We start from the raw sequence: 13,950 nt of genomic DNA on the forward strand, positions 1-13,950 counted from the left end.
AGCATCCACAGCTCAGATCCATGCAGTGCCCTGGACATTCTTGTCAAAGTAACTGTGTGTCAACATGGGAGGAGACACGGAGGGAAAAAAGAGATGGCAGAAAGTCATTAAAAATTCGTCTTGGAATAAGAGTTTTAATATCCAGTACACTGTACGAGATTGGGATTTGGTTTTCTTCTCTGTTAAAATGACAGTTTTTTGAGGTTATTGGTCTGAATTGTAAGCCAAGGTCATTATCTTTAATCTGTCTAGAAAAACAAAATTTGTATGTGTTGTCTTTATTAGGTCTCTGATTAAACTGAGGTTTCTCATTTTCTCCCATTGTCTTGAAATCATTGAGAACTAAGCTAGCCCTTTTTTCCAGAAGACCTGCAAACTGAGGCTAGAAAACTTGAAGTAAACTTCAGAGAAAATGGCCACACTAGCCCATGTTTGCCTGTTGCTGCGTGGGCCACTCAGATCACTGGAACAAGTTTATTCTTGCGTCCTGATTTGATGGGTCCGCCACTGGAAATTCCAGACCTTGAGATAATCATCGATGGGAGCAGCTTTATGGATCAGGGACAACAAAGAGCTAGATGGAGTGGTGACCCATCAGCTATGGTCCAATGCCAAGGACACCCCAAATTGTTTGACTGCTCAAGGGAATAATCGGGGAGACCAATGCGCCAACCTGGCAGTCTGTACAAAGACTCCAAAACCATCTATAATGGCGTTAGTACTGGACAGAGACTTAATTAAGTATCTGCCCCAATATTCCTGGGAGAGTCTCAGGAGAGCTAAAGAATGGGGATTTGGATACGATGCTGGCACTAAAGACAGCTGGAAATATAATGAATCCTTATCCTGGTTACCATATTCACCAAAACCCATCATGGGTGAGATGCTACTCTTCAGTGGATCCAGAAGTATTTGGTGGGTCCCAATCTTCAAAGAACAATTCCGAAATAAGACATTTATGTTAAAAGTAATCTTAAGACTGGGCCCCCACCAGTTCTAAAAGGTATATAACTTAGAGGCACCAAACCTGGAGAAGACTGACAGACTAGACCATGATGCCAAAAATAGGTAATTTTTTTAAAAGTAAACTCTATGCCCAACATGGGGCTTGAACTCATGACCCCGAGATCAAGTTGCATGTTCTAATGACTGAGCCAGCCAGGCACACCCAAAACAGGTAATTTTTATATTTGTTAGAGTTTGTAGACAACTTTACAAGTTGGGTTAAAGCTTTTCGCTGCTGTTCAGAGAAGGCCTCAGAAGTTGTCAAACACTGTTAAGCAGAATCATTCCCAGGTTTGGATTGCTGCTAATAGTTGAGAGGGACAATGGAGTGGCAATTGTGGTCCAAGTCACACAAGCAATGTCCAATGCCTGGGGCACCCAGTGGATATTACATCCTCCCTAAAAACCCCAACCAACTGGAAAAACAAAACAAAACAAAAATGAACTTTGGTCAAGATGCCAGGACACCAACTCAAATTGGGAAAAAGCCTTGCCCGCTGCTCTGCTCCAGCTAAGAGTGGCCTGTAGAAGTCGGCTTGGTTTAAGCTCCTCTGAAATGTTACATAGAAGACTGTTTCTACACCCCTTTCATGACTTAGGAGTTCCCGATGGGGCTCACCTTAGAGAATCGGATACTATCAGATATATCCTGGAGCACCTGGGTGGCTCAGTCAGTTGAGCATCAGACTCTTGATTCCGGCTCAGGTTGTGATCCCAGGCTTGTGGGATTGAGCCCCGTGTCAGGCTTGGTGCTGAGCATGCAGCCTGCTTAAGATTCTCTCTCTCTCCCTCTGCCCCCTTCCTCACTCATGCTCTCTGTCTCTAAAAAAAAAAAAAAAAAAAAAATATATATATATATATATATATATATATATATCAGATATGTTCAATAGGTTTGCTTCCAGCAGGTCGATGAGCCCCGCATATGGGCCCTTGTACTGCCTGAATCCTGGAGACTTGGTGCTATTAAAAACCTGGAAGAGAAAGTGCCCAGAGGACCGGCTCCAACCTCGTTAGATAGGACCTTATGAGGTGCTGTTGACCACCCATTCTTGAGTGACACTAAAGGGAATTAAGCTGTGGCTTCCTCACGCAGGTTCCCTCCACCCTCAGCAAGGAGAACACCAAAAAGAACACTGCTTGGACCAGCAAGGCTCTGACAAACCTGAACCTACTATTCAGGAGAGCTGCTCTGAAGACATCAATCGAGGGTCACTTGGCTGGCTCAGTTGCTGGAGCGTGCGACTCTTGATCTCTGGGTTGTAAGTTCAAGCCCCATGTTGGGTGTAGAGATTACTTAAACGAACACTAAAAAGTTTTTTTTAATAAAGTACAGCTGCAACTTTTTCACTGGCCTTTAAATTCCCCTGACTCTCCTTTAGGGAGGTGTATTTGAGTCTTGCTCTCCTGTCTCATTGGGCTACCTCTCAAACCCTTTCCTTGCTGCACACTCCATATCTCAGTGACTCTTTGTGCATCCGGCAGGTGAACTTGGGTTTGGTTACATTGTTACATTCTTTTGGCAAAAGAGGACTGATGCATCACCTGCAGACAGTGATATTTGCTTTATAGTTTGTTGTTAGGTCTGAAATATTTCATTTACTTTTATTTTACCACTTAGCAACAAACAATATAAGGAAGCTAGGAAAAAAATCTGACAAAAGACGTACATGCGATGTAAAGAGATATTAAGAACACTTAAATAAATGGGAAGATATACTGTATTCATGCATGGAAAGACAAATATTCCTAAAGATGCCACTCTTCTCCAAATTAGATCTTGGAGGGAGACCTGGAATATGTAATTTATCATCCAAGGAAAATTTTAAATTGGGGCTCTTAGACCAACTTTGGAAAACATTGAAAAGAGACAATATTTCAGGTAGAATATTTTCTCAAGGAAAAGTTGATATTTATACAGGGATTTTTAAAAAGATTTTGTCTTTAAGTAATCTCTATACCCAATGTGGGGCTTGAACTTACTATCCTGAGATCAAAAGTCACATGCTCCACTGACCGAGCCAGCGGGCTCCTCTATATGGTGACTTTTAATAGAGCCTAACCCATGAATGTTTTGTGCTCTTTATTGTCTTTATATACGTAGTTTCCATTTCTTTGGAAGTATATAATTAAAGCTGAGACTTGGGGAAATCACAACAAAAATTCATGAATGCCTATACTCAAATGTGCAATATATGTATTTGAGTTCTTGAAACGCATGTACTCTCCCAATATTCCAGACATGATAAGAATTTTGGAAGTATCCACCTCCTGCTGGAGCTGGCTCCCCAGTGTGTGCCGGTCTGACAGTACACTCCGTGACCTGCCATCAATATGCTTCAGCAATCCGGGTATAAAGTAAAATCATTGCCTAAATCTTTTAGCGTCTGCCAGCAATGTGGAAGTGTATAGCAAATCCTGCAATTGGCCGAATTCCTATAAGCACCAAAATCAGGGTTAGCTCGCAAGGATGGTATTGGGTAATCGAATTAAACAATAAGCTCTCTGTTCTATGACAAGGCAGATACTCCTTCCACTGCCTCCAGCCCCAGTAGTATCCAACAAACATGAAATTTAACTCTTTTTTTTTTTAATGTTTATTTATTTTTGAGAGAGAGACAGACAGACTGTGAGCGGGGGAGGGACAGAGAGGGAGACACAGAATCCACAGCAGGCTCCAGGCTCTGAGCTCTCAGCACAGAGCTCGATGCGGGGCTCGAACTCACAAACCATGAGATCATGACCTGAGCCCAAGTTGGACGCTTAACCAACTGAGCCACCCAGGTGCCACATGAAATTTAACTGTTGATGAAGTAATACTCTTGGTGGTTTTATAGGCTACTAGGAGCTTTTCTTTCTCTGAAAATACTGAGGTGGACTAGTTAAACTGGCATGGTTAATTTAACTCCCGTTGACCCTTTAAGACACAGCTTAGATGTTACCTTAAACCTTCCTTAGATCTTTTTACCACCAGTAGAAAATAACCCTCAAGAAGTTCCTTTGCAATACCTGTATCTTATGAATTACATCATTTGTGTATGTCACTGTCTAGTATTGGCCTGGGAGCCCTTATTCTAAACTGTAGTATGCCCAGTGTCTAATAAAGAGCTCAGAATGTAGTAGGTGCTCAAATGTTTACTCGATGAATGAAAACTTTCTATTGCCACCAAGTTTATTCTGGGTGATCTTGGTCCTGTGGCTTGCTGACGTCTTCTCAGTGTAGTGGTGGACGGTGGGGGAAGTGTTGCTACCAGGAGACTCCCCAAGACGTTGCACAAAGGAATACCACTTTGGGGGATTGAGGGTTTGGTCTTCATCTGTACAGGTTCAGAAAAATGAGGGATCAGGACATTTTATCTATTCAGAGGCTCTTTTTCTCAAGTATGTAATGGGAGCTTTCTCTCAGTGTGACGTTCTACTGGGCACTGGTAATACAGGAGTTTGATGGGCACAATCCTCACCCTCACTTCATTTACCACTTGGTTGCGGGAAAGAGTCAATTAAGCCTTTATACTGCAGAGTGGGGCTGACTCGGGATCAGTAGTACAGCCTGACAGGGATGGATAACGTGGTGCATCTAAGACACTCTGGGCACCAGAGAGGCTTCCCAGAGGGACCACTCGCAATACGTTCTTTCCAGAACACAGCTCTTGGGCCTGATTTACAAAGTCAAAATGTCCCTTTATTAACAATAAGCAATGGAAGTGGTTCCCTGAATGGAAATGCACACATATTTACATTCACTCTCTGTAGTCAGATCCACAGAGGGAACCAGATTCTAATGGTAAAGTTGTTTGGCAAGACATCAACACAGTTTTCCCTGTTCAAAGACATTTGGATGATGGGGCCACTATCCCCACACTAGGAGTTAGGCTTGTGAATAGGGCCATTATTTTTGAAGTTCTCTTTTTTGACTAGGATTCTCTCTCCCCCCCAAACATTGCCTAGATGGTTTTATGAGCCAGGCTTTCCTGACTCTCCCTTTTCTAGGTTTCTATTCTTCTTCTTCTCTTTTTTAATGTTTATTTATTTTTGAGAGAGAGAGAGAGAGGGACAGAGCACAAACAGGGGAGGGGCAGAGAGAGAGGCAGACACAGAATCCAAAACAGGCTCCAGGCTCTGAGCTGTCAGCACAGAGCCTGACGCGGGGCTTCAACTCACGAACCGAACCGTGAGATCATGACCTAAGCCAAAGCCGGAAGCTTAAAGGACTGAGCCACCCAGGCGCCCCTAGGTTTCTATTCTTCTAATGGACACACTGCTTCTCTAGATTTGTCAATACTTTTGATTATGTTATAGGGTATTGTTGGGGAAGAAAAATTTCCCTCTATCCTTCAACATTGTTCTAGGTAGTCTAAGAATCAAACTGACAAAAGACAGATTAACAGGAGAAAATAATATTTAATTATGTATGTACATGGAATCCACACAGACATGAGAGGCAAAATGAAGTGTAAAGGTCCTCCAGAACTAAGGAGAAGTGGGTAGGGGTCTGGGACCACAAAGGGAAGGAAAGAAACTTACCCAAAGATGAAAGAGTAAATGTTTGGTAAACGGATGTTTGCTGGGCCACTCAAACAATGGGACACAAAGAGGAATTTGGTCAAACAGGCTTGCTGGGTTCCTTCTTGTCTACCATACCTAGTCCACAGTATAATATAGTTACCTACTGTGCCAGCTCTCTTTCTGGAGCAGGCCCTCTATGTTCTCTTAGGCAGTTAGGGGAAGTTCAGAGTTTCTTCCTGAGTATTTTTGGGCTTTGGTTATTTTTAGCTTGAAATAATCTGCATACTAAAGTGGCACATTTTGGGGCAGTCTGGCCTTGGCCCTTACAGTATGATGAGGTCTGTAATTTACTGTCGTCAAGAAGTGTGGTCTTAGTAGCCTGTGTGTGTGTGTGTGTGTGTGTGTGTGTGTGTGTGTTGCATTAAATTATGGGCTAGCAATGACTCTGCTCAGGACTTTACACACCACAGGTGGTCAGCTGTATCAATCAGAGAGTCCATATGCCATATTATACCTACAGATGCTTCTGTCAGCCACAGCTCAAGCCAACAGCTTTGCTAGGTAGCAAAATGAAGGTTAGAAATTGGTTTTCATTGGTGGAATTAGTAGTTTATTAGCTAGTATAACAGGTGAGAGAGATGGGCTCGAATTGATGAAATCAATGATATTGAAGACATGTGTATTGTTTAGAATATGTGAGACTGTCCTCAATATTGCAATGACAGGGTATAAGAACCTAACAAGTTGGAAGCCTGTTTCCTTAGGGATAATACTATAGGCTAAACCTCCAAATGGCCCTGTGTCCAGCTATGAATTCTAAGGGTTCCAGTTCCCCGATAATGTCTATGAGGCCAACAGGATCCCTGCTCTGTAATAGTGGTGAATCTGTCTTGAGTGCCTTGCATGGTTATCAGAGTACGTGAAACAACAGAGAGCTGGGGCATTACTGAACTTACTATTCATAAAAACTGTTTTGTGCCACAGAATCATGGCTGTTTCATAAACATCTGAATAAATGGGCCCATATTTAAGTTATATACATAGCCCTTAGGGCACCTGGGGAGAATACCCCCTAACCAAGGAGGAACTTGTGACCTTCACTTTCCTGGCAGGCACAGTTTTGTTTTGTTTTTTTAATGTTTAGTTATTTTTGAGAGAGCGCATGCACGGAGGAAGGGGCAGAGAGAGAGGAGGACAGAGGATATGAAGCAGGCTCTGAGCTGACAGCAGTGAGCCCGATGAGGGGCTTGAGCTCATGAATCATGAGATCATGACCTGAGCTGACGTTAGATGCTTAACTGAGCCACCTAGGTGCTCCAAGGTATGCACAATTCTTTTAAAAGAATTTTTTTTAATGTTTATTTATTTTTGAGACAGAGAGAGACAGAGCATGAGTGGAGGAGGGGAGAGAGAGAGAGAGAGAGAGAGAGAGAGACAGACAGACAGACAGAATCCGAAGAAGGCTATAGGCTCTGAGCTGTCAGCACAGAGCCCGAAGCAGGGCTCAAACTCATGAGCTGTGAGACCATGACCTGAGCTGAAGTCGGACACCCAACCGACTGAGCCACCCAGGTGCCCGAAGGTAGGCACAATTCTTAACAGATGACAATTCCTTGAGCAAATGTGAAAATAATTAATGAAGACAGAATACGGGGTGCCTTTTTAAGACTCAGAAAGAAAAAAATGATGGCCCCTGAAAACCTAAAATATAACCCCAACAATAGATCCCAGCAAAGTGCTTTATAGAGCTTTCGACTAAGGCTTGCCAGTGACCCTTTTGAAGACATTTAAGATAAAAATCGAAACAAAGAAAGGGTATGTGAAAAACAATCAGGTTAGTCTGACCCAAGGAATATGAGAATGATCCAAGACCTAAAGGGCCAGGCAGAAGCAATTTGTCTCACCAGTGTTGAAAGCTATGCATCACCTCTGCTATGCTATATTCCTTAGAAGCCACTTACTAAGCCTGGCCCACACCCAAGAGGAGGGGAATCAAACTCCACCTTTTGAAGAAAGGAGCATCAAAGAACTGTGAACAGATTTAAAAACCACCATTGCCTACATTAAAGATGTTATAGGTCCTCTAAAATTCCTATTTCTCTCAGGAGCAGTAATAGCTGTTTCTCTTGAGCAACCACTTTGTTTTTATGTTACAGTGTTGTGAATCACTCTGTAAATTGTGTTTTCCTCTTTTTTCAGCTGTCAAGAAGCTCAAAATAAAAATTTGGCTCACCTCCAGCTTGTGTACAAGACCTCAAGGCATGTGTTCTATGGATTCAAGTCACCCATGACTTCATCTTCTTTTTCCTTTCCTACTTTCACTCTCATTTCCCTCCCCCCACTTTTATACTTACGAATGAATGAATAACATGATATAGATCTATACATCTACATACACACATGTGTTGTGGCATATGGTGTATATGTTTACAAGCAACCTAAATCCCTTTTGAAATAAGAACATGTATAAATAAAATAAATACAATATTTTTCATCTTTTAAGACTTGAGGTAAGTTAGTTCTTTTGTTTTCTTTTTTTTTTTTTTTTAATTTTTTTTTTTTCAACGTTTATTTATTTTTGGGACAGAGAGAGACAGAGCATGAACGGGGAGGGGCAGAGAGGGAGACACAGAATCGGAAACAGGCTCCAGGCTCCGAGCCATCAGCCCAGAGCCTGACGCGGGGCTCGAACTCCCGGACCGCGAGATCGTGACCTGGCTGAAGTCGGACGCTTAACCGACTGCACCACCCAGGCGCCCCTAGTTCTTTTGTTTTCTTTCTTTCTTTTTAATGTTTATTTATTTATTAAAAAAAATTTTTTTTCAACGTTTATTTATTTTTGGGACAGAGAGAGACAGAGCATGAACGGGGGAGGGGCAGAGAGAGAGGGAGACACAGAATCGGAAACAGGCTCCAGGCTCTGAGCCATCAGCCCAGAGCCTGACGCAGGGCTCGAACTCACGGACCGTGAGATCGGGACCTGGCTGAAGTCGGACGCTTAACCGACTGCGCCACCCAGGTGCCCCAATGTTTATTTATTTTTGAAAGAGAGAGAGAGAGAGGGAGGGGCAGGGAGGGGCAGAGAGGGGGAGACTGAAGATTCCTAGCAGGCTCTGTGCTGACAGCAGAGAACCTGATGTAGGGCTCGAACTCCCGAACTGTGAGATCATGACCTGAGCGAGGTCAGACACCTAACTGACTGAGCCACCCAGGAGCCCCTTGTTTTCTTAACAAAGATAATTACTGACTTTCTCCCCATACATATACTCAAACAATACAGAAAACCATGAAGTAAAAATACTCCCAAATCTCACCACCCAGGGAAACACATTATTAACATTTCGGTCAATATCGTTCTAAATATCTGTTTATAAACATACAGGCAATTCTACACAAATGGATTTTTTTATTGAAGTATCACTGACACACAATGTTATATTAGTTTCAAGTGTACAATAGAATGATTTGACAAGTCTATACATTTATGCTATGCTCACCACAAGTCACCATACAGTGCTGTTACAATACCAATGACTATATTCCTATGCTGTACCTTTCATTCCTGTGACTTAATTCATTCCATGACTGAAAGCCTGTACCTCTCACTCCCCTTCACCCCTTTTGCCCATCTCCCACCCCTCCCAAATGGAATTTTAAAAAATGTTTATTTATTTATTTTGAGAGAGAGAGAGAGAGTGTGTGTGCACAAGTAGGGGGAAGGGCAGAGAGAGAGGGAGAGAGAGAATCCCAAGTAGGCTCTGCACTGTCAGCACAGAGCCCCACGTGGGGCTGGCCCCCACGAACTGTGAGATCATGACATGAGCCGAAGTCACGAGTCAGATGCTTAACCAACTGAGCCACCCAGGCACCCCTGGAATGTTTTTTTGTTTTTTAAGTAAGCTTTACAGCCAACATGGGGTTTGAACTCACAATCTGGAGGTCAAGAGTTGCATATTCTACTGACTTAGCCAGCCAGGAGCCCCTGGAATTTTTATTTTATTTTTAAAAAATTATTGTTTTAAGTTTGTTTATTTATTTAGAGAGAGCGCAAGCAGGAGAGAGGCAGAAAGAGGGAGAGAAAGAATCCCAAGCAGAGCTCTATCTCAAGAAATTTGAGGTCACGACCTGAACGGAAATCAAGAGCTGGCACCTTAACTGACTGAGCCACCCAGGCGCTCCTGGAATTTTTTTTTTTTTTTAAAGCTCACTATGCTATGTATATTTTCTAGGTCATATTTTAAAAATGTTGATCATTCTTAGTAGCTGCATGGTGTTCTATTGTACCATAATTTAACTACTGTGCATTTTAACATTCCATTCCCTGAACAGGTTTGAAAAAGCATTACCCACACATTTATTATGCATCTTGCTGGGAATTTTACCTTTAAGAAGGTGAGGCATGGTGGCTGAGACCATCAGCTTTATATAGAATCTGGGTATGAGTTCATTATCTACTGCTCTAGTTTTGAAATCTCAAAGCTGGACTGAGGTGTTCTGCCCATGAAAGAAAATACAGGTACTTCTCCCCAAATTTACAGAAATAATTAAAATTCATAGATGGAATTTCCACAATATTGAAATTTACTCTCAGGTCTATTATTAAATTTTTAGCGTCTGATACCACTGTTTTGTATTCAACTCTAATAAAAAATGGTAAAGGATTTACACAAATTTTCATAATGAGTTAATTATCAGAATTTCATGACGGTCTGTGACTTTCAGCGACTCGGTCCTTAGAGATCTGGTTCCATCAGATGGAAACAGGGAATATTTCTGAGCAAAACTGCACCTCCCGCCCCAATCCTGTCAAGAAAATAAAATCGATTCAGCAAACTCCATTTGTTTAAAAATTTCAATAACGAAACGACTAGCGGAGAAAATAGGATACATTCAACATATATTAAGTATGGAGAACTGTGTTAGAAGACCGGGCGGTTCAGTCAAGGTGAATAGAACACAGCACCCACCCCGCAGCTCGGGACAGGTAAACAGCTCTGGTAGAAGAGCAGGACTCGGGGCAGGTGTCCCAGCCAGAGACCTCAAATTCTGAAAGCTAGTCCATCTCTCCCGCCGCGAAAGTCACGATTTCCCCTTATCCCTAAATAATTTAGCATCAATTCCGAAGAGGAGCAACAGAAACAAAAACACAACAACGTATGCCCACTCAGCTCCCTCCCAAACACTGCAATATTTCTAAACTTTTCCCTCAGGATAATAAAGAGTACCTTCCGGTACCGATTCATCGATTCCAGAAAACTACAAGTCCCAGTAGGCTGCATGCGCAGCTCAGAGGATAGTCTCCCCGTTTCAGAATGCTGCCTTATGCTCCAATCCTGAGCTGGGTCTGTGAGCCGTGGCCGCGCGGCCTGCTGGGACTTGTAGTCCGCTTCAGAGTCCCTTTCCCTGTCTGCGCAGGCTCGCGCGGCCTGTGTTCGCCCTTCGGCCCTGCAAAAGCCCAGCCCAGGCTTCAATGCTCCCCACCCCCATCCCGCTCCATCCCCTCGGGGGCCAACCTCCTCCGGTCACGTGGCAAGCCTTTCATGCGGCGATTGGCCGTGGGGGTTCAGGGGCGGGGCGCGGGGGCCCTGAAAGGTTCCGTGCCCCTTGTCGGGCCGCTTGTTTGGCTGCTGCCGTCACCTCATGGCGACGCGAGTAGAGGAGGCAGCGCGGGGAAGAGGCGGCGGCGCCGAGGAGGCTATTGAAACCGGACGGGGCGGACGGCGACGCAGCCCGCGGCAGAAGGTCAGTCTGGGAGGCGTCCGCGTTGTTGCCGGCAGGGGAAATGCTCGGGCTAGCTCTTTCGGGGTCCACATCTTCGCTCTCTCCGGTTACCTTTAGCCACGGGACGAACATCCGGCCCTTTTCCCTCCCGGGGGTGACGACAGTGGGAGCAGGTGCGGGGGGGGGACTGGGACCGGGATGGATGGGGTGGGAGGAAGCGATGGTTGGGGTTTCGAGGCGCGTGGCAGACGCGGGGAGAGGGCAGGGGGCGCAGCCCCGTGTGAGGGGGAGGGGGTGCGAGGCGGGGGCGCACCAGGTGTGACAGCCACGTGCGGCCGGCGCTGGGGAGCCCCGGGCGCCAGGTGTTCCTTCTCCCAGCCCCCGCCCCCGGCGTGTTCTCGGTGCTCCCTGTGTTCCCCGCGCTGGGCGCCGCCGTCGGGGGGCTGCCTGGGTTAGTGGCCGGTCCTGCTCTTACCGGGCAGGTGCGCAGGGCGCGCTGCGGGGTGCGCCGGGGCGGCGCGGGCGAGGCTGTTGCGCAGTAAGATAACCGCGCGGGAGCCGGGGTTGCACTGCGCCCCCCTTCCCCCGCCCCCTCTGCGCTCCCCGCCACTGCGCGGGCGGGCGAGCGCCGCGGGGCTGGGAGGACCGTTCGGCTCCCGGCCCTGGGGCTCATCTCTGGGCGCCACCGGCCTGGTTACACGTGGGGCCGGCGATGGGAAGACGATGCTGGAGGACCTGGGTCCCGCAGAGTTGGGGGCAGCATCGCGTGATAGCCGGTCTTCCCATTTTAGCCTCCCTCCTCCTTCTTGCTCTTTATTTCCCCTCCTTTTTTTTCTTTCCTTTTTTTTTTTCTTTTTTTTTGGGGGGGGGTGAACGGAAACTTGACCGCCTCCCCCACCCTGGCCTTTGGTCTCTGTTAATCTGGGAGGCAGGCTGGACCCTTGCCTTACTTGACTCACGTCAAGGAGTTTTCAGTGTCTCCCTGGATACAGGAAAATCGAGACCTCCAGAATGGGAGAATTCCACTTGTTCTGGAGTCAGTGGGTGGAGTTCGAAAAAGATTGCACAACAAATGGGGTACAGGGCTTTCAGGACCCAGGAGTGGAAATCCGCAGGGTAAGGCGCTGGAAAGGTGAAAACCCTGTCTCTTTTTCCTTACAGTGGAACATATTGAAACGTTCAACCTGTTGGACGTCCTGCTTGATCACTCGGGGCTGTTTAATATTACTTAGTTATGTGTTTGAATACTCTCAAAAATCACCCCTGTGTGAAATTACGAAATATTTTTCTAATGCGAATTTACCATCTTGAAAAAGAACAAAGGTTTGGTTTACGTCTTGGTTTGGTGTCAAGAATTGGCTTTGGGGGGCCTGTTTCTAAGGTCGGGTATTTTCATGTCTTTCTGCATAAGGGTGTTACTACTTCTCAGTTACTTCTTTTTCTCTCTCTCTCTTTGTACTGTAAAATAAAGATCCAGTACTTGAAGGAATGAAAGAGAAGCTGTGGACCGAATGTACTCTAGGGATTCAGAACTGTCACTTTGGACACTTCATTTGTTCCCTGAGAGTGGGGAGCCAATCTCAGTGTTTGATTTCATAGGCCTCCCAGGGGAGGACTCCGATTAAAAAGCCACTACAGTTGAGGACATAAGTTCCCTTTTATGCCACTGGGATAAGGACCAGAAGTCTGAATTAGGAACTGAGGTTTAATCAACTAGCATTTTAAATGACCAAGATAAGAGGTAACGACCCTTTGAGGCAGCACTCTGGGTTACAGCTGGATATGAATAGTCATGTGTGTCTGTACTGTCTCATTTTTGTTTACTTATCTCATGTACCTTTTTTTTTTTTTCTCATGTTTTTCTGGGCATCATTTTTCCTTTTGATTTCCACTTGACTATGTCATGGAATTGAAATACATGATTAAATATTAGTTTTTGAATTTTCGTTTAAAAAAACCTAGGTGACTGTCTTGTGTCTGCAAAAATCACTTGTTTATGACCCTTAATTTTTTTACTTTCTCTGGGTTATCAATTTGAAAAAAATATTCCTAATTATAACTTCACTTGTACTCTATTTTCAGGAAGCACAAATGATGTTTAACTAATTGGCATGTTTTCAAAATATTGAAAGAATTAAAGGAAAAGTGGTCACTTTGGTTACATTATGGGACTTAAAGTGAAAAACAATTGCAGATGGGCTTTATTGGTTCCTAGTTGTTTGAACCATCTACTTAGTCCTTCACCAGCTCAGTTAATTGTGTCATTGTTTCATAACTACATTCATTGAATAGTCTCTTGAGGTATCTCTTTTCTTCTGAAGTTAATACTCGTACATTTCTAGGGATCTCTTGAATTGTCTAAAGTGTTGTCTGACATGATAGTCACTAGCTGCATGTGGTGGTTTAAATATTAATTGAAATTGAATAAAATTAAACATTCCATTCCTCATCCATACTAGCTACATTTCAAGTGTTTAGTAGCCAGTGTGGCTAGTGGCTACTGTATTAGAGCAGATCAAAGATATTTACATCATGGCATAAAATTGTGTTTGACAACATTGGTCTGAAAAGATAGGATATACGCGGTCATGTATTCCAGGCATTTTTTACCCTCTTCCGTGGGCCTCTTGTCTATGCTTGGCTCCGGAGAGTCCATTCTGCTAGTCTTCTGGCGGTTTTCTCCAGGCATTTTTTAGAACATCAAGATCATTACTTTCT

At 44.4% G+C, this 13,950-nt stretch overlaps 1 protein-coding gene across 1 annotated transcript in view; it reads left to right on the forward strand.

The window, feature by feature from the left end:
• Window positions 1-11,105: 11,105 nt before the first annotated feature.
• Window positions 11,106-13,950, forward strand: part of TXLNG (taxilin gamma) — a 55,192-nt gene continuing 52,347 nt past the window's right edge. Inside the window, exon 1 of the mRNA XM_047843339.1 lies at window positions 11,106-11,253. Coding sequence (XP_047699295.1) covers window positions 11,152-11,253 — 102 coding nt within the window. The 5' untranslated portion in view covers window positions 11,106-11,151. The remainder of the gene's footprint in view (window positions 11,254-13,950) is intronic.

This window comes from Prionailurus viverrinus, chromosome X, assembly GCF_022837055.1.
Source record: "Prionailurus viverrinus isolate Anna chromosome X, UM_Priviv_1.0, whole genome shotgun sequence".
Taxonomy (NCBI): Eukaryota; Metazoa; Chordata; class Mammalia; order Carnivora; family Felidae; genus Prionailurus; species Prionailurus viverrinus.